This window comes from Corvus brachyrhynchos, unplaced genomic scaffold (genome assembly GCF_000691975.1).
Source record: "Corvus brachyrhynchos isolate BGI_N302 unplaced genomic scaffold, ASM69197v1 scaffold5, whole genome shotgun sequence".
NCBI classification, from domain to species: domain Eukaryota; kingdom Metazoa; phylum Chordata; class Aves; order Passeriformes; family Corvidae; genus Corvus; species Corvus brachyrhynchos.
In genome coordinates this window covers 5,773,776-5,796,327 of record NW_008238321.1, presented here as the reverse complement: position 1 = coordinate 5,796,327, position 22,552 = coordinate 5,773,776, and the positions used below count along the sequence as shown (strand labels likewise).

The window sequence follows — 22,552 nt, the reverse complement described above, 5'->3', positions numbered from 1 at the left end:
CAGCACAGGGGGCGAGGGAAGGCCCGATTCAAATGATTCTCCAGAAATGTTCTCAGACTAAACAATTATTAATAGCTTCTGAGAGAGGTTCAAATAAACATCCCTCTCCTGCAGAGATAAGGGGAAAGCTCCACGCAATTGCTTTGAATCTGATCCTTTGGCTGTTAATGTTAAATAAATTGAAAAGGGCCATGAGGGAAGCAGCCCCTCGGGGGTCACCTCTGCTTATTTGTCTGATCGTGGCGGTGTCTGCCCGGCCTGGGATCCAGCCCAGCCCCGTGCTGCTCCTGCAAACCCCATCCCAGAGCACTGGCAGAGCAACACACATCTCCTCCAGGAATGGTGGGGAACAGGCATTTTGCAGAAGGAAAAGCCCTCAGGATGGGGAGAGCGTGGGGCAGCAGGAGGAGGCAGGAGCGGCCCCAGGACTCCAGGCCCAGCTCCCAGAGCAGGAGGCTGATCCTGAGCAAGGTGCAAGTGCCAGCTGTGGTTTTTCCCCTGTATTAAAGCCATGATTAATGTCACATTTTAGACATTTTTTCCTTTTAGCCCTTGCTCAGACTATTTAGAGAAAGGCAGATCCCAGCAGCGATAGCGGCCCGTGGCAAGGTCGGGGTGATTACAGTGGGGTTTTGTCAGTGGTGGGGCCGGCACGGGGGGCCCTGGGAATGGGAATGGGAATGGGAATGGGAATGGGAGCAGAGCAGTGAAATCACCTCCCTCTGTTCTGGTTTTGTGTCCCCCACAGGCTCCTGTGTCCGCAGAGTGCTGAACATCTCCTTGGGCCTCCTGATCATCTACCTCAGCATCCCGGTGGTGCTGAACCTGCTCAACTCCAGACAGGTCATGAACACCTCGTTCAACCCCCTCAGAATCGTCAACACCTACGGAGCCTTTGGGAGGTACAGGGGCTTTAATGGCACATCCCAGACCTCTGCCCAGGGTATTCCAGAGCCAGACATTCTGTGTGCCTTAAACCTAACCAGAAATCCTTCCAGTAGACCTGGAATACGAAGGAGATGGAGAAAAGGAGCAGGTTTCTTTCCCACTGAATTTATTTTCTTTGACATTTTTCTTTGACCTCTTTTCTTTCTCAGTTAGCTCATTCTGTCATTCTGTCTGTTCTAGGCTTGGAGTATCTGTTCATGAGAGAGATGGAGAAAAGGAGCAGGTTTCTTTCCCACTGAATTTATTTTCTCTGAGCTGTTTATGAGTCACCTCATTCCATCAACATAGCAAATGTAAGAGCAGGATGAAAATATCCATAGGAGAGTTCATCCAGTGGATAGACTTCACCCTCCCCAGCCCTCTTTATTTCTGCTGAGCTTCTCTTCCCCTGCACTCCTTTGCTCTCCCTCCTGGAAACATCCACAGCAGCTCTTGGTAGCAGATTTTAGGCCAACAAAAGGAAGTGCTTTTTCCGTCTTGGGGAATTCATTGCTCCAGGAATGGAGACCAAAGTAGGAATGGCCTCAAAAGAGAAGGTTTGAGAGGACAGGGCCATCAGCAGCTCAAGGCTGCAAGGTGGGATGGACAAGGGAAGCATCTCCAGCTGTGTTTGGAAACACACTGGTTTGGGCTGGGTTTTAAGGATCCAAATCTGGTTTTCTGGGGGACTAAAGCTTAGGTGAGCCATGGCTGGGCTCAGCATAACCCCTCTCATGTGCTGTCCATCCCAGCCTCTTCCAGCTGGGAAAATGATGAAAAGCAGAGCTGCATCCTCAGGTTGTTCCAGGGACAACAACAAGGCCAGGCTTCTCTGGAGGCTTTGCCACCACCTGCTCAGGGTGACCATGGGATGTTCTCCAGAGCTCTGGAATGGGCTCTGGATGAGGCCCCAGAGGAGAAGCCAGCAGTAAATAAATACATTTTGCAGAAGGTGAAGCAGTTTGGCTGTCAAAGGCCCAGCGGGGCGGGTGGTGAAGAGGAGGAACGAGTTCCACCACAAGCACTGGAGATGCTGAGGACTCATCAAATGAATATCATCTTTTCCTCAGTTTTTCAAATCACAGACATTTCTGTGGACAGAAAAAAATGAGAAAAAAACCATTAAAACCATCAACACTACTTGTGGAAAATGCCAACATTTCCTCTTTTTTTTTGAGAGAGAGAAATAACCCCAGAAGCTCTTTGAAGGCTGGAGTGGTGAAGCTCCAGGAGATTGTTTTCTTTGGGTTGTTGTTCTTTTTCTTCTTCGGTCTTTGGTTTCTGTTTCAACAGTTACCAGACCCTACAGAGCATGTGCTGCAATGCTGCTGTAAGATGTTTGTAATTCCAGCCTATGTAAACCAATAAAAAGAGGATTGCAGCTTATAATGAATCTCCAATGATGTGAAACCTGACAGGTTTTGAATCACACAGTAGGACCGTGCTTTTATTGGTAATTTGGTGTCCCTGATTTACAGAGTGCTCCTAAGCCTTGGGCAGCCAGCCACAGCTCATAACTCAGCCCAGGGGATAATATGGAACTTGGCTGGAGAATCCAGAGATCTCCTAAATGGAGGGAACAATTATAAGAGGAGATAGTCAGCATTCCTTGGGTTGGGAGCATCTCTCCGTGGAAGCCATCGGGGCAGAAGGTGGAGGTGGTGTGTTCCCAAACTTTCAGTTTCTTGGGTTGGAGGAGGCAAAATCAAAGTAGAAAAAAAATCAAAAGGGTGTTGGCAGCTGGAGAAATTTGCCAGGCAGGTTTCTGTAGCTCCGTGTTCCTCATGGAAGGCAGCTCCTTGGAGCAGGTGGGTGTCTCTGGCAGGTCACCCAGGACTCCAGGGTGGTGTTTCCATGGTCTGGAGTTTGCTGTTCCCACTGCTCTGTGCTGGGAGCGCAGCTGAGGCACATGGGATTAGTCATGACCTGCCTCTGTTCCAGAACCACAGACCCACCATTCCGTAGGAATCATCTTTATGGATCAGCCCTCCCTCGGGCTGGAATAGCTGCAGGTGGTAGAAGGAAAGGCATGGAATTTGGCTGTGCTGCTGGAGAGAGGAAAGTCCCAGGATCCAGAGGTTCTCTGGATCTCAGGATCCAACTGTACCTCCAGCTGGGCCAGTGACTCGTGTTCCACGTGGACTCTCATGAACCCAAGCTTTTAGTTGAGATATTGGTGAGACATCCTTCTCCGTGAGGGACGTGATGCTCTGGCACAGATTCCCAGAGAAGCTGTGGCTGCCCCTGGATCCCTGGAAGTGTCCAAGGCCAGGCTGGATGGGGCTTGGAGCAACCTGGGATAGTGGAAGGTGTTGGCGTTGGAACTGGATGAGCTTTAAGGTCCCTTCCCACCCAAACCAGTCTGGGATTTTATGATTTTCCATGACTTGAGACAAATAATAACATCCCGTTGTATCCCACAGCATCACCAAGGAGAGGACAGAAGTCATCCTTCAGGGAACAGCCAGCCTGGATCCCAATGATCCCACTGCAGTCTGGGAGGAGTTCGAGTTCAAGTGCAAGCCGGGGGACTTGAGGAGGAGGCCGTGCCTCATCTCCCCCTACCACTATCGCCTCGACTGGCTCATGTGGTTTGCTGCCTTCCAGGTAGGTGCCTTTGAAAGCTTGGGCCTTCCTTGACCAGGAAAAACAAACTATATGGATTTACTACGTGTTGGGATCAGGGGGGAATGTTGGAAGCCGTGGCTAAGTTCATTATGTTAAAAAAAAAAAGCAAGAACAAAGGTTGTGTTCCTAAAGGATTGTGCTACTGTAATGAAACTTTTGGCAATTTGATGTGAGGTTTTTTAAGGGTTTCTTAGCAATACCAAGAATCGCTGTCAGGGACACCCCTGGGGACAGCAGCTCTCGTTCCCTACCTGCCCACACATGGACATTGGTCCCTCCACATGTATTCCTCACGTGGTACCAGCAAACAGGTGACAGCCAGAAATTAAATAAGGGGGGGGAACCATGAAATGTTAATTCTTGCTTAGCTTATTCTGCAAATCTTACCCACATGATGTGGGCTGGGTTTTACAAAACTGACTGACAGCAGTGGTGTGAGGCAAACCCATGTCAGAGTATCCCAGGCTTTTCTCTTTGTCCCTGCATCCTCCCCTGGAATATCTTCTTCCCTCTGCCCCAAACTCCTGTGTTTGCTTTCCCTGTGGCATTTTCATTTCAGCGCCTTTGGGATTCCTGGGCCATGGCATCAGGCCACGGTTGGATATTTACCCCACTAGTTTGTGTGTGCTGGAATTTCATTTAATCTGCATTAGGTCTGCTTATCCCTCAGGAAAACCACAGCCAAGGTCCAAACTCCAGCCAGGAGCAGTGCCCGGAACTGGGGAATGGTGCAGGGGGTGGATGGAGCTGGTGGTTGAAGTCAGGCTGTGTTTTGGGAGGGCTCTGGGTGCGGAGAAATCAGCTCTCCCAGGCAGAAGTTGTTTCTGAGGTGAGAAGAAGGCTCTGCCCAGGGCAGAAATGTCCTGAAGGTTTAAAATAAAAGGGATTTGAGTTTTAAAGCTGAAGAGGATGGGACACAGGTCCTGCTGTGCAGAGCAGAGTGTGGGCCCTGCCGAGGGATGCTGGAGCCAGGTGCTGGTGTACCCGTGAGGAGGAAGAGGAAATAACTCAGCCTCTTTGCATCTTTATTGTTAAATTCGTTATTATTGGTGTTTATTTCATTATTTGTAGTGTTTAATTCATTATTTTTAGTGTTTCATTCACTGAAAGCTTCCCCCAAGTGTTCCCGTTCACCTGTTGGAGTGTTGGTCTCTTGAGGTGTGTCCACAGCAGCTAATTAGCAGTAATTATTGTTGGGGGTCTCTGTGCACAGGCAGGGGGAGGTGCATCCCTCCCACGGAGTGGATCTGTCACCCTGGATCCCATCTGTCACCTCCCACTACTGCAGCAGCACCCTCTGGAATGGGTCTGGTGCTCCTTCCCAGCCATCCCACTGCAGCATTCCCACATCCCTCCTGCCACTGGGACTTTCCATGGCTCCCCCAGCACACACAGAAATCTCCATGGAGCAATTTCAGATCCTGCTTAGAAGAGCTGTTAACAAAAGGAGGGAAAAAACCCTCTGGAAAGTGGGAAGTGGGGATGACTCGTGGAAAACAGTGGGAAGGCGAGTTGCCTGGGCACGGCAGTGAGCCCTGGATGCTCAGGCATGTAAATACCTGCTTAAGCATGGAAGTAAATCCCGTTTGGAATGGCCTCTGGTCGGTTGGAGCCCTGAGAGCTGCAGATCTGCTGCCAGCTGCCCTCCCTGGGCAGCTCCTGCACAGCCGGAGAAGTCCCTGGGTGTTGTTTAGACTTTGTGTCCCCCAGAGCTGCAGAAAGGATGAGAAGCAGGAGCTGAAAGCCCAGGAGGAGCTTGTGAAGCCAGAGGCGTTGTGCAAAACCCGTGTGGGAGTTTGCAGAGTCCATAAAACCGAGTGAGTTCAGCCTCTGGGTTAGATTTCAGTTGTTTTCAGAAGCTCTGGGTTGTTTCTCTGGCCCCGCTCTCCCAGGGCTGCGTTTGCACTTCCCTGGCAGTGGCCAGGTACAGAGTTGACATTCCCAGCTCTGACAGGCTGTGGAAAAGCCCCGGGCTTGTGGGAAGGATATTTCCCATCCCTTTGTGCTGCTCCTGACAGGCTCCTCTTTGCACCTCATCAGCACCTGACAAATGACGCCTTCCTGCGCTCCGGGATTGCTGCCGAATTTTCCACCTTGGACTGGCTGCAGGATTCACTGGGAAGTTGCCTCCAACCTGGCCTTGGATACTTCCAGGGATCCAGGGGCAGTCCCAGCTTCTCTGAGCACCCTGTGCCAGGGCCTCCCCACCCTTTGAGAAGGGAGGAAATAATGGCTGAAATGGCAGAATATGATTTAATCCCACAAAAGCGAGGTTAAGCATTAGGAATAACTTTCCCCCCCTTGACACTTCCATGTGTTAGTGCAGAAACATCCTGGTTTTACAGGAGCTGGTGACAAACTGTTAAAGGTTTATCTGTGCTCCAGCTACTGATGCCAACCCTCCTGTAATTATTTGACTTCTGGTTAATGCTGGAATTTCAGGAAAAGCCCAACACTGAGCTGGGCTGGCACAAAATCCATTACAATTTCTGCATTCAGCACCGCTGGTCAATAACAACCAGCAAACAAAATACTGCTCATACTTCTGGGGCTTCGAGTTGGTCAGTTCTGCTGGTGCTGGGATGTCTTGGATTCTACTGAAGTTGGATGTTTATTGCCCCAAAGGTTTGTTGTCCACCAGTGGAAAAGGAAAAATCAAAGGGAAAGGCTTTTCCCTTCCTTATTGTGGCATGAAGGGTATTTATTCTGTTTGAGGACGTCATGGAAGCACAAACATGGTGCTTATCAAATAATACCTGCTCCAAAATAACAAAATATTGCTGCACTCAGATTGGTTTTAAAGCCCAGTGTGTGTTGGATTGTTCCTTGAAGCTGCTCCAAAGGTCTCTGGATGTAAAACCACTGTGGAGCAGCGTTGGGATGCTCTGAGATGCAATGTGCGTTTTCCAGAGATGAGGTTATTTATAAATAACCTTCAGCTGCTTTCCTAAGAGCAGAGAGAGCCTCCAGGGTTGGTGCTGTGAGGTCCTGCCCTGGGTGGTAACAGAGAGTGAGGGAAACTTCAGGTTATGCATGAACTGGAAGAGCTGAGGAGAAGTAACCCCGTTTACAGAGAAGGCAGGTTTGTATTTTTGTAAAATTTGATTCAAGCCTCCTGTTATCTCAGCCTTGCAGCCAGAAGGTGCTTGGAGGGAAAAGCTCCCCGGAGGAGGAGGAGGTGTGAGTGTCATAATCAAACCTCAGCCTCGTGCTCCCTGTACCCAGCTCAGCCTTTTCCATTTCCTTTCTTCCCCCTTCTCCAAACACAGGCCTCAGCTCACTTCCATTTTCCATTGCAGCATTCTGGTCCGTGTGCAGCAGGGAAGGCTTTGCTTTCCTCCTTTTCACCGGGATTATTGTCTCCCTGTGATTGTGAAGAATTCCACAGGCTGGCTCACAGGCAGCCTCACCTCCAGCAGGAACAGTGCCAGGGAAGTGCCCAGAATCCCAAACCAGCCCGATATCCTATCGTGCCATGGGCTGGATAAATACAGAGTGAGACCTTGTCCATGCAAGGAGTGATTCCTGCCCACAGTGGCCACTGTGTGTCCCCCCCTCTGGAACAAAGGGACTTTTCTTCCCCGAGCCAGAGGTGATATGGGAGCTGTGCCAGGTGCACCCTTTCCCTGGATAGGTGGGATCGAGGAGCTGGCTCCCGAAGTCTTGCTCTGCTCTCTCATGCAGCCTTTCATTCCTGCCTCCTTCAGGGAGCAGCTGCTTTCCCAAGGATTTTCTGAGGGATGGCTTTTAGTGAGTAACGTTGGGCTGGAGACACGGCTTTTTGGGAAACTAATAGAAAAAGGGGATGAAATTAGGAAGAAATTCCTCCCTCTGAGGGCAGAGAGGCCCTGGCACAGGCTCCCAGAGGAGCTGTGGCTGCCCCTGGATCCCTGGAAGTGCCCAAGACCAGGTTGGACGGGGCTTGGAGCAACCTGGGATGGTGAAAGGTGTCCCTGCCCATGGAACTGGATGAGCTTTAAGGTCCCTTCCAACCCAAACCATTCCATGATTCCGTGTGGGTATTGGAGATAATGAGAATGGACCTTCCTTGGATAAGCTGCTTGGAGAGCAGGATGGTAACGAGTGATGGTGAGCTGCAATTACATAAAACAACAAAGGGGGGCATTAACTGTGGCCTCCTTTCTCTGGGACAGGGATTGTTTCTCCTGATAGCTCAAGTTCCCTAAACAGCAACAATTGAAGGTGCTTAACTCCAGCAGTGCAAGCAGCAGCGTGGATACAGGGTGAGGATGCCCAGGATGGTGAAATTCCATGGTGGAATTCCCGTGTTACATCCACAGTGGGTCGGCAGTGACACAAAAAACACCCCTCACACCATAACACGGGAAATGGAACCTGCCCTGCCCCTCTGGCAGCCACTGACTCCGATGTGAAACCACTCAGGGCTCCCAACCACGTGAAATAATAACCCCGGGCTCCCGTGCCAAGTTTCCAGCTGTTCCCACATGTGCATCTCGTCCTGACCTCCTCCTGCGCCCGTGCCAGCCCCGAGATTCCATAAAACACCACACTAATCCCCAGTCCTTTTTCATTAAATGACCAATTAAAGCTAAAGGAAAAGCCTCCTTATTACTATTATTTCAGTTGGGAACATGTTCCCTGTAGCGCTGGGGGGGTTCTGTGGGTTTTTTTGGGATGATAACGTTCCCTTGGCTCTGTTATCAGCAGTTTGGTTGCTACTGTGGCTGCTTTGCTCCGGCTCCTCGCTGGGGCCTGCCTTAGCAGAGCTTTGGGTTTCAATTCTGTGCAGTTATTAAATTCTCCTGGACACAAGCGAATGTGTTCAAGGTGAGAACACCGTGTTTACTCCCTGGAAAAGTGTCGGAGTGGAGAGGTCAGGCAGTGCCAACAGCTGCAGGGAAGCCCCGGGGCAGCGCTGCTCGGGAGGTGGGTGGTGACGCTCAGCTCCTCGGTGTGGCTGGGACGAGGAGCAAAACCCCTTCCCAGAGTGGCATTTGGGGTGAGACTGGTGTGGGAAGATGGGGGGAAGTGTCTGCCCGAGCACTGCACGAGGCTGAAAACCATCAGCAAATCAAAGCTCCTGGGGTCTCAGCACCAAGTGCCCGAAGTTCTTCGTTAGTCCCCTCTGTTGTACCTGAAATGGGATTTTCGGGGCTTCTGGGTGCTTGTACCAGCTGTAGGGACAGCTGAGGATGGTCTGGCTGGAGAGCTGCCCCTCGCACTTCCATGGATCTGCATGGAATGTCCGTGAACACAGAAAGGCTTCAGGGCTGTGTAACTTTGAGACCCCTCAGCTCTGCTCCCCGAGCCTTTCTTGAGTTTTGCACTTGGGTTGGCAATGGGGTTTTTGTGTGTTTAGGTCCCTGAATTGCTTTCTGTGCTAAAACAGAAAGAAAACTCAAAAAGGTGAGAAAGGGAAGTGTTTTCCTCCCCCGGGGGGGCTGCACCTCCCCAGGAATGCTCTGGGCAGGGTCAGACAGTGACTGTGCTCCCTGCAGTGGCTGTGTGCTCACTGGTTCCCCAGTAACCCCAGTACAGATGCAGCACGGGCTCTGTGTGGCGTGGGGGAAGCTCTGGCCCCAGTGGAGGGCAGGGGCAGCCGCGGGAGTCGTGATCTGTGTCTTGATGGAGATGGAGCAGCCCAGGGATCCATCGCTGTGCAGGATCAGTCCCGGCTGCTTCTCGTGCTCGTTGCAGATCCAAACCCTAAAGATGACCCCAAAACAGGCCTGCCCACCTGCCAGCAGTGCGTGCATCTAGCCTGGATTCTTTTTTCTGTTATAATTAACCCACTGGATGGTTCAGGCTCTGCCTGTCCTGTTTTGCTCACTCAGAGCTGGCACCATCAGCCGGATCCCTCTGTCCTGATCCAGTTCAGAGCTGGATCCCTCTGGGTCCAGGGACAGAGGAACCCCTTGGAGTGACGCTTCCCTGGGTGCAGCCCACATCTCCTGGACTCTTTTTTGCCCCCCTTTGCCGCGGTATCACTTTGCAGAGTAATGAGTTAAGCAGGGTCGTTAGCGCAGCTCGGCTCCCGCTCCCGGCTCCAGTGAGATCCAAAGCTCCGTGCGGGAAGGGGGGTGGGGGCTGCACCGGCTGGAAATTTCTCACCGCAGACTTCGCTGGGGCCAGACATGTTGTAAATTTTACAAGAAAAACACTTTACAAACCAGAAGTCCAACTCTGGTGCGCACGGAGCTGCTAATTAACAATTTGGAGACCACGGGAGCCGGGGAGCCGATCCCACCTTCCCGGAGCCTCCCGGTTCTCAGTCAGGCTCTGAAGGTTTGGGGGCTTCCGTCAAGCTCCAGCTCGGGGAGTCTGGTGATTCCTGTTTCCATTCTCCTGTTGCTTCCCAGCTTTCACACAGGAACCCTCAAATCTCCCGGGATCTCCTGGAGATGATGTTTAACGTTGTACAGGGCACTGGGATGTCCGCAGAGACTCGGGACACTGAAGGTGTCACTTGTGATCTTTGATCCCTGCAATTGCTGTTGCACCTTTTGGGGGATCCTCTCTCCCAGCCAGCGATTCCCAGGGTGGCACCCACCTTCCCAAATCCCAGCCTGAGCACCTCCAGATCCCGGAGCTGTTGAGGGACACGGAAACTTGGAATGAGTCGCCCATGGGGACACAGCCAGGGATGGGGACAGTGCCAGCTCTCCCTGGGAGATGGGTGAGGTTCGTGTGGCACATCCCACACGATGCCAAGCTCCTGCTTCCAGTGCTCCTTTCCCAGATTGTTGTGTCAGGACCATGGTGGCCTCAGTCCCCTGTCCCTCATGAGAGCCACCCCCTCCTCCTCTGTGTCGGGAGGTGGCACCGGGGGTTGGTGGAGGGGGTGGCAGGCTCAGCACGGGGCTGGTGGGGAGCATCCCTGTCTCCAGCACCCATTGCTGATGGATGAGAGCAGATGGAAGGAGCAGGATGGAAGCAGGCAAGGGGGGAGAGTCATCATTTTGCAGAACTCGTTGGCTGAAATAACTGCGGTTTTCCTCTAACTCGTGATGAGCTGGGGTCAGTAACCCTGCGAGGTGGAGCTGCCCTGCATGGGCCTTTCCACCAGCGCTCGGTGTTTTCCATGGCGTTTCTCTCCCGCTTCCCTTGGCGACGGGAATAACAAACCGGGCCGTGAGGGAGCTCTGCAGAGCAGTTTCGCCTCGGGGCTGGGTTTTAGTGAGAGCCCTGCAGGTACAGCTCCCGGGTTTCCCTTTCCCACAGTGTCCCCTGCTGCTTGCACTCAAAAATCCACTCAGGAACTCGCAGAAAAAGCAGGAAAAGAAGAAATCTCAGGGAAGCCCAAGGCACAGGAAGCCTCCATGGGGAAATGTTTTTAGGGAGCCTTAACAAGAGCGAAGAGCAGGATTCCTGCAGGGAGGGAAATCATAGGAGCAGGGAGTATCTCAAGCTGGAAGGGATCCAGAAGGATCATCCAGTCCAGCTCCCTGCTTCCCTCAGGGCTCCCTAAATTCAGAGTCAAACTCTGCCACTGCAGCCTGGGCTGGGGGGCCCACAGCTGCTCCAGAAGTGGCTCCTTGAGGAAGGAATTTAAAGAGGATGGATCACACAGCAGGAAATAAAGAGGAGACAGGAACTGGGAACAGAGAAGCCACTTTCTTCTGTTTTCCTTTGGATAACACTAGGGAGCCAACCCAAACCCTTTTCCCAAGGGAAAGCAATCTGGATTAAAAAGGATGGTTGGATTATCCACAGAAAATGTGCTGCTGTGGTTCCCCTGTGGGGTTTGCTGCTAAATAAACGGTTTAAATCAAATATTTGGGGGCAGAATTGGCAGTGAGATGAGACAAACCCAGGGAAGCTCTCCCTGCCCTCTGTCTGGACTTCTAGGATCCCATTGGATGTGTTCTGAAACACTGGGAATTTCATCATTTTCCACCCAAATCTGCTGAAATCTCTCCTCAAAAGTCTTTAATCCCAGTAACACCCCAGGAAAAGCCCAGCAGGCCCTAACATTTCGCTTTCTTCTTCCTTCCCCAAGACCTACGAGCAGAACGAATGGATCATCCACCTGGCTGGGAAGCTGCTGGCCCAGGAAGAGGAGACCTTGTCCCTGCTGGCCACGAACCCCTTCGCAGGCAGAGACCCTCCAAGGTAAGCCTGGAGTTATCCCGAGGGAGCTGCAAGCTCCACGTTGTTCCCATCCTGGATGTGCACAGGAGGTCCCTGTTGGAGTTGGGATTTGATGGTGGAATTGAGGGTGGGTTTGATGGACACCAGAGTGCTGCCAGCACCTTGATTCCCCCCTGGAGGGGCCACAGGGACCCTCTGGATGAGCCCATTCCCAGGCAGCTCCGTGCAGGGCTCGCTGTTGCTGCTCCTGGCCAGGAATGGTCCCTTCTGCAGTGGCTTCCTGCCCCTCAGCTTTAGGGCTTTTGCCACGGTGTCCTTGTGAGCTCAGCTCAAACCCCACCATTTCCGTGGATCTCCTGGGGCATTTCAAAGACAAAACAGCCCTGCAGGAATTACTGAGTTTGTGGACACTCGTCTTGGAATTGTTTGTGTTTTCAAGGAAGAGACAAAGCCAACATCAGCCAGGGAGAGGCACAGAGGAAAACTTCAAGGTTTTATACAAAAGGAATTTTGTCCCAAAAGCGTCTGTTTTGTTGATGGAGTTATTTTTAGCTGAGAAAACTTTTTTGGGGCATTTTGGATCAACTCAAGTCACGTTCTGCTCTTGCTAATGTTTTCCATTCGAGGCTCTGAGGATGCACTGCAAACAGGGATGCAGGTCTGTGTGGAATGAAATTCCCCTTGGATCCTGCTGATGTTTTCCAGCTTTAGGGCAGTGCATCCCCCAAACCTGAGGAGAGGCTCCTTCTCCAGCTGAGGCACGGAAAACTGCCCACTATTACCAAAATGTTTCCTCTGGTAAAAATCACAGAATCCTGGAATGGTTTGGGGTGGGAAGGATCTTAAAGCCCATCCAGTTCCAACCCCAACACCTTCCACTACCCCAGGGTGCTCCAAGCCCTGTCCAGCCTGGCCTTGGACACTTCCAGGGATCCAGGGGCAGCCCCAGCTTCTCTGGGCACCCTGTGCCAGGGCCTGCCCACCCTCACAGGGAGGAGTTTCTTCCCAATATCCCATAACTCTGCCCTCTGTGATGTGGTGGAAGTGTCCCTGCCCTTGACAGGGAGTGGAACTGGATGATTTTTAACCTCCCTTCCATCCCAAACCATCCCTGATCCTGTGATTCTGTGATCCTGGACTGCAATCCCGGCTGAGGGGAAAGTTTGCTGCCAACCTTAGGGAACCCTTCACTCCCACCACAGCCCTGCTCCCTGCAGTAGCCGGGTGGAAAAAAAAACCACCCTAATTTTCCTACCATTATTCCCCCCTCCCTCCACTCTAAAGGGAATTTTGAGACTTAATTATTTTCATTCCCTGCTAGACTAAATAATTAGGGGAAGGGACTGTTTTCCATAAGAACCTTGCGCTCCGTCCTCCACGGAGTTTGTTCTGTTAATGGAAACTCTACACCTTAAATAGCCAAGGGACTTTCAGAATGAGTTAATGCCTTCGAAATGAAATTTCGGAGACCAAAGTTTGGAGGGTTCTTTACAACTCCAAAAATTACAGTATTTTTTCAAGTGTGATAAACTTCAAATGAGAAACAGGTGACTGATTAAAAATGAGGGCATTGTTGAGGGCCCAGCCTGGCTGAGTGGGAAGCTTGGACTTCGAGGCCGGGGATGTTTGGGGAATGTGGATTTCCCAAATATTCTGGGGCAATGGATAGTTCCTAAAAGCCCAGCCCTCATAAATCTGAACGGGAGGGCTCGGGCTGAGAAATTAAGAAGTGTTGAACACACCATGGAAAAGGCTGCAACAATCAAAGAAAGCAAAAATCAGGTTTTGCCCATGGGAGGGGGAAAAAAACCCCAGGGTTTTGGGTCTGTTCGGTGTCTCTGATGTTAAATCATGGTCACTTCAGGATTTTTATTCCAATTAAAGTAGCACTTTGTTGGAAAAGCCCCACCATGGATGTGAAAAGCTGGATTTGTAGTGGTGGTGGTGAGGGAGCTGGTGCTTCCCTTTGGATGCTCCCTGGCTGCAGGAACACGAGGGGAACGTGGCATTTGGAATTCCTTTTTATTGGATTGCCCTTTTATTTCCCATTTTAAAGTGACTGGACTTTATACCTGGGCCGGATTTCCAGGCTGTGTGAGTCCCGTGGATCCTGGCAGAAGGTGTGGGCGTGGGATCCCATATCCCATGGGATCTGTGGGGTCAGCCCAAGCCATGGGAAGAGCTTGGTCATATTTGCACTTCGTAGAAGCCAATTTGGACCCTCCCCAGAGGGATAAAGGTGACTCTGGAGCTGTTGGGAGCAGAGCTGAGAGCAGGCAGGAAGTGGGAATTCCTGGAAAATCCAGGCATCACTGGGGTGCAGGTAGAAATTAATCTCTCAGATATTACCAGAATATTAATTAAATTAATTGAATTAGATTTAAAAATTAAAATTAAAATTAATTAAATTCCATGGTCCTGAAGGGAAGTTTAAGGGATTTGCTTTGGGGGAAGACAACCTCAGCATTTCAGGGAAGGCAGAGCTCATCCCAAGCTGTCAGGATTTCCCCCAGGCTGGGAACTCTGGTTTGCAGCCGCCTCTGGTAGCTGTGGAGCAGGACAGCCCCACATGTCCCATGGCCATGGGATCTCTCTTCCTTGGCAGGGTAAATTCCAGCCTTGGATCCATCTGGAGCCAGGTTTTCTTCCCCCACAGTTTGCTCTTCCCTTGGCCTTGTCCCACCCTCTTGAGCCTCCCTTTCTCACCCATCCAGAGAGGGAAAACCAGAGAGGGAAAACCCCACTGTGCCAATTCCCAAGGGGGTTTGGAGGCTCAGCTGCCCGTGGGATGCTCTGGCTCTTCAGGGCCAGACCTTGCAGGAGCCTCGGAATCAGCAGCACTAAAAAACAACCCCACAACTGCTCTGATTCCCCAAATTTGGGCCAAGGTGGATTAATTTATTCTCCCTCCCACCAACAGGGCAAGAACAGCAATGGTGGAGGCTCTGTTACTCTGATGAGTTTGGACTTCCCACCACCTGATTTACAACAGAGCAGGGAACCTCGAGATTAAACACCCCCAAAAAACCCCTTCACCAACCCAAAAAGACACCCATGTTTTGCTTTCTTTCTTTCTTCCCTCTCCCACCCCTCCTTGCCTTGTCAGGCCATTAATTCTAACAGAAACCACCACTGGCTTTTTCCCTGGAACCCCTCAGCTGTTGCAGGGAGACAGCTGCACCCTCTGGAACTAATTACAGCTGTCTGGGAGATTTAGGCCTCCATCCCAACAACTCCAATATTGCTGCTAATTTTTAACACATCCAGTTGGGAGATGTCAGGAGGGGCTGATATACGAGCGACTCCCGAAAGCGCCACGGGGCAGCTGCTCCCGGGCATCTGCTGAGGGGAAAATATTGATTTAAAAAATAATGCTGATTATTTTTAGCCTTTCTGGCCTCCCCCCAAGGCCAGGGCCTTGCCCAGTCCGGTGGGGATGCCCAAAAGTTGGTGGCAGATGGGTCCTTGGGGTGGCTCAGTTCTCCCTCCTCCACCAGCGCTGTTGCCCTCCTGGCACCACTGTGGGATCAGAAGTTGCTCAAAGGGCCCTTTTGTCCCCTTTCCTTGTTGTTGTCACAGCAGAGAGGGTTTTCCACCTCCTGGAAGAGTCCTTGGAATGCCATCCAGTCCCACCCTTGCCATGGGCAGGGATATCCTCCACTGGACCTGTCCAACCTGGCCGTGGACACTTCCAGGATGGAGCAGCCACAGCTTCTCTGGGAATCTGTGCCAGGGCCTCCCCACCCTCACAGGGAGGAATTCCTTCCCAATATCCCATCTAAATCCTTCAGTTTAAAACCATTTTGTAATGGGAGCTGGTGCCAGTTGCTTCCCAGGGAGCCAGGAGGAGCTGCCAGCTCGTGTTTGCTCAGTAAATCCTGGGAAACTGCTGGTGGCTGGGATCATCCTTCCCAACCTTTCCGTGTCTCCTCTGACCCACAAATCTTGCTGATCCTTCTCCGAGTAGCTGTCACCACCTGGGACATCCTGGTGAGGTCAGGCAGCTCCTTCATGGCCTTCCCAAAGCTGTTCCCGTTTCTCCAGAGCAGGAATCGGGGAATCTCCTGCAGGTTCAGTTTCCAGCATCAGGGAGACTCCAAGACCTGTGGATCCCTTCCAGCAGCCAGGAGATCTTTGGGGGAGCCCCAAAACTGCCCAAACCCTGTGAGCCCTGGAGCGATGGACTTGAGGGTGTCAGTTTGTAGCACCTTCCCTCCCTGAATCCCAGGAAGAAGGAGCAGGACCAGCACTGGAAGAGCTGGGAAATCCCATAATTCCAGGATTGAGGCACCCAGGCAGGTTATAAACACTGGCAGAGCTTGTAAACTCTGTGAGCCCTGAAATGAGGGGCTCCAGTGGGTATTAAACGCTGCAGCTTTCACATCCTGAGCCTGGCAAGAAAATATTCCCCTGGGTTCCAGGTTTTCCCTCTTTCTCACATTTATTTGGGAATATATGGAGATGGATCTCTCTTGGGAGATGCTCTGCAGTCGCTTAGTGAAGGACAAACCCTGAAGCACCAGAGTGGCAGGGGGAGGGATGTGTGGAGCAGGAGAGGGACTGCCATAAAATCAGCCTTTGAAGCATCTGTGGGAGGTGGATCCGGGTTTGGAGGTGGATGTGTTTTGGGAATTCCAGAAAGCAGCCAGGCAGCACAGTTTGGAAATCTCCAACCATCCTGGAGAGGAACCTGTGGCTACCTGGAACCTCAGGGACATGGCTGTTCAGTAACACTCCAGTTATTAACAGGAATTTTGTGCTCCTGCAAAGGAAACCCTGTGGGAAAAACACTTCAGCCTTTGTTTGGCTTTTCCCAGCCTCAGAAAACAGGGGAAAGAGGGACTGCAGGAATGGCCCTGGCTGTAATGAAGGTGGCAGCTGCAGGGCAGTGTTTGTGGGCATGAGATGCAGGTTTGCACTCCCCAAATTCCACTCAGGGCCCCTTTTCCCATTTATCTTCCTTCATCCTCAGAGGGGAAACATGGAGGTCATCAAATCATGGAATCATGGAACGGTTTGGGATGGAAGGGACCTTAAAGCCCATCTCATTCCACCCCCTGCCATGGGCAGGGACACCTTCCACCGTCCCAGGGTGCTCCAAGCCCCATCCAACCTGGCCTTGGACACTTCCAGGGATGGGGCAGCCACAGCTGTCCTGGAAAACGTGATGAGTGTGATGAACACAGAATCCAGGATCATTGAGGCTGGAAAAGGCCTCCAAGTCCTTCAAGTCCCATCTGTGCCCGATCCCCACCTGGTCACCAGCCAGAGCACCGAGTGCCACATCCAGGTGTTCCTTGGACACCTCCAAGGATGGAGACTCCAAACTTCCCTGGGGTTTTCCCATGTTTTTGTAGGAGAATCATTCCTGTCGTGCTCTCCTGGCTACCAGCAGGATTGAAACGGAGCTGTTGGGCTGTGCTGGCAGAACCCTTGAACTGGGTGCAGCTTTCCCCATGCCCTGCCCTCTGCCCTGCTCCCCAAAGCTGAGCGCTGATGGCAAATCCATCGGAGCTGTCCCTAATTATTTCAGCAGCAGGAAGGGCCTTCCCGGCTGCTCCAGGGATCCCACAGCTGCGGTGCCCTGCTCAGTAGCAGGGTCTGTATTTTCCTAGCGGAGCAGAGCAGCTTTAAATGAGCACTGACACGACTTTGACAGTTTTATTTTGTGGGTATTTTATGGACTCGCCCAGCGACGCCGGCGATGCTCCCGGCAAAGGCGGCGCGGGCGCCGCTCCGGCCCTTGTCAGCATGTCCTACATCAAGGGGGACAAACCCCCCGGATCCAGCAGCATGGGCAGCTCCCAGAGTGTTTCCCGACACTGATGAATGTTTCTTTCTGCACTGCTTTCAAACCTCCTTTGCTGTCAGCTCCCGGAGCAGCCGGAAAACAGATGCGCTCGGAGCCGCGCTAGCGGAGCGGCCGCTGGCTGGGGCGGGGGGTGCTGGGGGAGTCAGACTCCCTACTCCAAAATATCCAGGCAGAAATACTCCAGGATGGCTCTCAGAAAGGAAAAAATCTTATTATTCCTGCTTTTATTATTATTCTTTCATACTTAGCTGTGGAAAGGTGTGAGGAGTGCTCAGGGCAGGGGTGTTAAAGCTCCTCTGCTCCTGCATCATTCCCGAGGCACATCTGGATGCCATCATTCCTGAATGGCATCAAGAGGAGCCTGGGAGCTTCCCAAAGCTTTCCCAATGTCGCTGCTGCCGGCTGTGGGCATCGCAAGGATGGATGGATGAAAGGATGAAGTACTGGGATGTGGAGCCAGCCTGAGCCCCTCGAGCTCATTTCTCCATTCAGAAAGGCTCAAAAACTCCAATGCCAAGGGAATAAAAACATGGTCCAAGCCTCTTCCCAGGAGTCACGCCAAGGCCTGAGCTCCTGTTTTTGTCTCCCACAGGTGGATCCGGGGGGAACACTTCAAGTACAAGTTCAGCCAGCCCGGGGGGAAGCACGCCAGCGACGGGAGGTGGTGGATCCGGAAGAGGATCGGCCCCTACTTCCCCCCTGTCAACCTGCAGGGCCTTAGGAAGTTCTTCAAGGACAGGAATTGGCCCTATCCCGTGCAGGACTGAGGGAAAAAGCCAGCCAGGACAAGAGGGACCAGCTGGGAAGAGGGAGAACGGGCAGCTCCCTTGCAAACACCTCCTGCCTCTCTATTTTTTATCCATATCCTTGTTCACAGCTGTTTTCTAGAGGATTCCCAGCCAGTTTGCCCACTTGCTTTGTGAGCTGCTTTTTCTCACCTCAGTGACTGATTTCTTTTGCCAGGCTGCTCCGATCAGGAATTGTCACCTCTGGAATTGGGCAAAAGGCAAGCAAAGAGCCATGACTGGTTTGGGGGGAGGTGCTGGTGTTGCCAAAAGCAGCTGAATGTGGGTTTGAAACAAAAACAGGAGAAAACAAACCAGGAGGGATCTCTGTGGCTGTGTGGGCTGCGGATGCAGGCACAGGAAAGCCCTTTTCCATGTTTTTCCCACCTTTTTGACCACATGTACTCAATGGGCAGCACCAGGAGCGCGTTCCTGGAAAGGGATTAAAGCGAACAGTTCTGGAATAACCAGCGGGAGCTCCCCTGGGTTTTTATTTTTCCTGGAAGTGCTAAAAAGGGAAAAAAAGGAGCCTCAGTGCCTGCCCTGCTGTGGCTCACCAGGGACAAGGCAGCTCCCACAGGAATGGGGTGACAGGTGAGGAGTGAGGTGAGTCCTGGGCGTTGTGGGATTTATTTGTGTTTTAGGGAGAATCTGGTGTCGTGTCCGAGTGTCTGATCCCCGTCCCGGTGATCCAGGGCCGTGAGAGGAGAATTCTCCCTCCCCTTCTCCCGTGGGTTCAAGGGTGCATTTGCACGGGGCTCCCTCATGGTTTCAGTGGATTTTCCTTCCAAGTTGCTCCTTCTCCAGTGGATCCAGCTCAGGATGGGATCCACCCCCCTGGATGGGTGACAGTGACAGGTGACACCCCTCAGGCACCCTCCATGGACTGGGCACGGCAACCAGCAGTGCTGGCCTCCCCCTCCCCAATTTCATTAATTTCTCTTGCTTTCCAACCTCTGGCTCAGGGATAATGGATCCCAGACCAGCATTCCCATTCCTGTTTGCTGCTTGTTAAGCTTTTTTTTTCCCTTGTTTTTCAATCCAAGCTCCCCTCCCTGCTCCAGAGCGGTGCCTGGGAGATAACACCCATCCAGAGGGGCAGGCTGGGGATTCCACTGGAAACCTTTCCCTGGAACAAGAGTTTGAAAAAGAAAGGGAACAATTATTCCAAGGAAGGAGGAAATCAGAACCACGTTGTGATATCTGTTCACTGGGAGGGGTTTTGTGGAGAAGCTTTTTATCCCAGAGCTGCAGCATTCCCGAGTCAGCACCAGGAATCCATGGGAAGGAAACTCCGTCTGGGAGCTGCTCCTGCCAGCTCTGATGTCTCTGAGGAGGGAAGGGGACGTGGGGACACCACTACAACCCATCCAGGAGGTCCCACCACCTTCTCCAGCAGTTCTGGAGTGAGGGTTTGGGTCCCTCAGTGAAAGCCATGATGGGCTGAGCCCCTGGAATGCCGCCCTGCCCTGGGCCGTGTTTTCCGGCTCATCCCAATCCAGAGCCCGATCTCATCCTGCTCCCTCCTCCTGTTTCTCTGTGAGGTCCAAGGAGGTCCCAGAGCTGAGACAGGCAGCCCATGGCAGGGTGGTCACCCCTTGTCCATCCTGAGCAGCTCTGGCTCCACTGTGGCTGGAGGCATCTCAGGGACATTCCTGGATCCAAAATAATCCATTTTATTTCTGATTTTCTTTTCCTACGTGGAAGTTATTGACCCTTGGGGCACCCCAAGTATTTATACTTGGTGTAACCGAGGTCTAAGTGACTTCTTTCCCTTTTTTCCCAAGATTCCAGCCTTTTGGAAGCACGAGGGCCCCTCACAAGCCCAGCTGGGTTTGCATTTCTGCCCATCAGCCACCGGCTGTGCCGAGGTCGGATCCAGCTCATCCCTTTTACGTAGGGAATGAGGAAATTATCCGTGCTTGCGTAATTTGGGAAGAACCAGCAGCTTTTGGAGCAGGCTGGAAGGGATGATCCCATGGTAAGGGCATGGTGGTGTGGGAGGCTGGATTGGGCCATCCAGATGTTCTCAGAGGGGCTGGAAAGAACCTTGAAGCTCATCCCATTCCACACCTGCCATGGGCAGAGACACCTTCCACTGTCCCAGGGTGCTCCAAGCCCCGTCCAGCCTGGCCTTGGGCACTTCCAGGGATTCAGGGGCAGCCACAGCTCCTCTGGGAATCTGTGCCAGGGCCCCACTGGATCCACCCAGGTTCCATTCTCAAACATTGCTCTGGCTAAAAACATGGATTTGGTTGGTGTTTTGGGAATGTGGCCCCTGTGGAGGGGTCAGTGGTGAGGAACTGCTGGAGATGAGTTTGTATCCATGCAGGAATCACCAGGAATTATCCCCACCAACCCAGCATTTTCCTTATTCCTGGATCTTTTATAAATTGGAGCTGTTGATTTTAAAGTAGTCAAACTCCAGGCTGGGAATTCCCATAGGAAAGACCTGTAGCCATATCCATTCCCTGCTCCCAGCTCCTTGGAAAAGCTGGCTTTGCTTTAACACATATGAAAGGAAAAAGCTTTTTTTTCCTTCCTGGTAGATTAAGTTTGGCCAAACAATTCCGTGTGAACTGCTGGGCAGGAGGCACAAACCTGTAGGCGAAATTATCCAGCTGCTCCAAGTTTAGAGCAGCATGGGATGAATTTCAGGATCGTATATTAGTTTCCATTTAATCTGATTATTCCAGGCTGGAGTTCCTGGAGGGTCTTCAGGTTATTGTCAGTCAAAAGAATCTTTAAAAGCTTCCATTTGCACTCAGCTTTTCCCATTCCAAGTCTATTTTCATTATGGATCAATTTTGATTTTAATGAAAAAATGATTCTCCCAACTCCCTGCTTTTCTTCCCCCCCCCTTTTCCCCAGCTGGGGTTAAAATTGAAGCCACAACAGGGTCTTGCCACTCAAAATCTATTTTCCTGCTTTGTTGGCTTGGTTGAAGGAGCTTGGGCAGACAACAAGGGGCAGATAATTTGGGAAGGCACCTTCTCTGCTCCAGCGATGCTGCCTGGGGCCCATCTCCTCATCCTCAGCCCCTTCCTCACTGGGAAAACACTTCAGTAGCTCAAATCCCGGGGGATTTCTAGCTCCAGAGTCTGGGAGACTAATGCAGGATTCGCTGATGTTAAAAGCCCCCTGCTGCGCTGTCACTTCAGGGGCTCAATTTCTGTCACCTCCTCTCAGCTTCCAGCCTGGGGGCTCCAGTGGGAGCAGCATCCCCCGGGATTGGGAAGGCTGTGAATCCCATGTTTTGTGCTGGGGGGGACACCCTTGCCGGGTCTGCCTGGTGCAGGAGTGGCAGCTTTGTGGCAGTGGGGTGGCTTTGGGCTTCCTGTCACATCCTGGGGTGTGCATGGCAGCTCCCTGGGGTGTCCATCCCACCTCTCCCCAGGGCTGTGAAGGAAAGAAACAACAGTGAGGCATCCAGAACTGACCCCCAAATCCATACTCGGGATTTGCACAAGGTTTTACAGGGGATGTGCCTGCCTGAGCCTTCCAGGTGCCACCCGTGATCCCAGCGCTGGCCTGTGGAGGGACATGGGCGATGCCAGCCCAGTCTGTGAGAACATCCATGTCCTGGTTCCTTGTCACTGCTGCAAATCCTCAGTTTGCTCACATTTTCCAGACAGGTGAGGAGGGAGAAGCTGAGCTCTGGAGTCATCCCCATGTGAGCTCTGGAATCGTCCCTGTGTCCCAACCGGACCCCCCGTGTGCGTCCCTCCTGGTGGCATCGGGGCGTCCATCCTGCTCTGCCTCCTTATCGGGGTTAGATGGGATATGGGGAAGGAGTTCCTGGCTGGGAGGGTGGGGAGGGGCTGGGCTGGAATTCCCAGAGAAGCTGTGGCTGCCCCTGGATCCCTGGAAGAATCCAAGGCCAGGTTGGAGCAACCTCGGATAGTGGAAGGTGTTGGGGTTGGAACTGGAAGAGCTTTAAGATCCCTTCCCACCCAGACCATCCCAGTAAGCTGGTGCTCAGGACAAAGCCCTGTCCCTGTCCCATTTTCCCATAGATTTTGCCATGCCCATCCCTGTGTTTCCCCCCATTTCCCTGGCCCAGGTTGGATCCTGCTCCCTCCGCAGTAGCAGCTCCAGATAGGATTGCACAGGGCTGGGCTTTTCCCGGCGTGTGCCGGGTGCTGGGACAATTGCACTGAAATCCCAGCACCTGCAAGTGGTTACTTGGAATAATAAATAAGTGATAGATTATCAAATAAAGCCTTGCCTTCGGATGAGGTCATCCCTGCCCTATGTCCTGCGTCTCCGAGGGTTTGGGAGCAGCTTTCCTGCCGCTCCTGGGCTAAATCCCTCTTGTATCAGGCAA

At 52.2% G+C, this 22,552-nt stretch overlaps 2 protein-coding genes across 6 annotated transcripts in view; both read left to right on the top strand.

The window, feature by feature from the left end:
* Nucleotides 1-18,695, top strand: part of LMF1 (lipase maturation factor 1) — a 144,778-nt gene extending 126,083 nt beyond the window's left edge. Inside the window, exons 9-12 of the mRNA XM_008633604.2 lie at nt 749-902; nt 3,351-3,534; nt 11,537-11,649; nt 18,033-18,695. Of these exons, the coding sequence (XP_008631826.1) occupies nt 749-902; nt 3,351-3,534; nt 11,537-11,649; nt 18,033-18,207 (626 nt within the window). The 3' untranslated portion in view covers nt 18,208-18,695. The remainder of the gene's footprint in view (nt 1-748; nt 903-3,350; nt 3,535-11,536; nt 11,650-18,032) is intronic.
* A 47-nt stretch (nt 18,696-18,742) lies between these two features.
* The window catches only part of LOC103615544, a 55,753-nt gene continuing 51,943 nt past the window's right edge, over nt 18,743-22,552 (top strand). For 3 of the 5 annotated variants that reach the window (XM_017734031.1, XM_017734034.1, XM_017734030.1), the window contains exon 1: nt 18,790-20,206. The gene's annotated coding sequence lies outside the window, so the exon portion shown is untranslated. Of the gene's footprint in view, nt 20,207-22,552 lie in introns of all 5 variants that reach the window. The other 2 variants (XM_017734032.1, XM_017734033.1) reach the window with 2 other exon arrangements.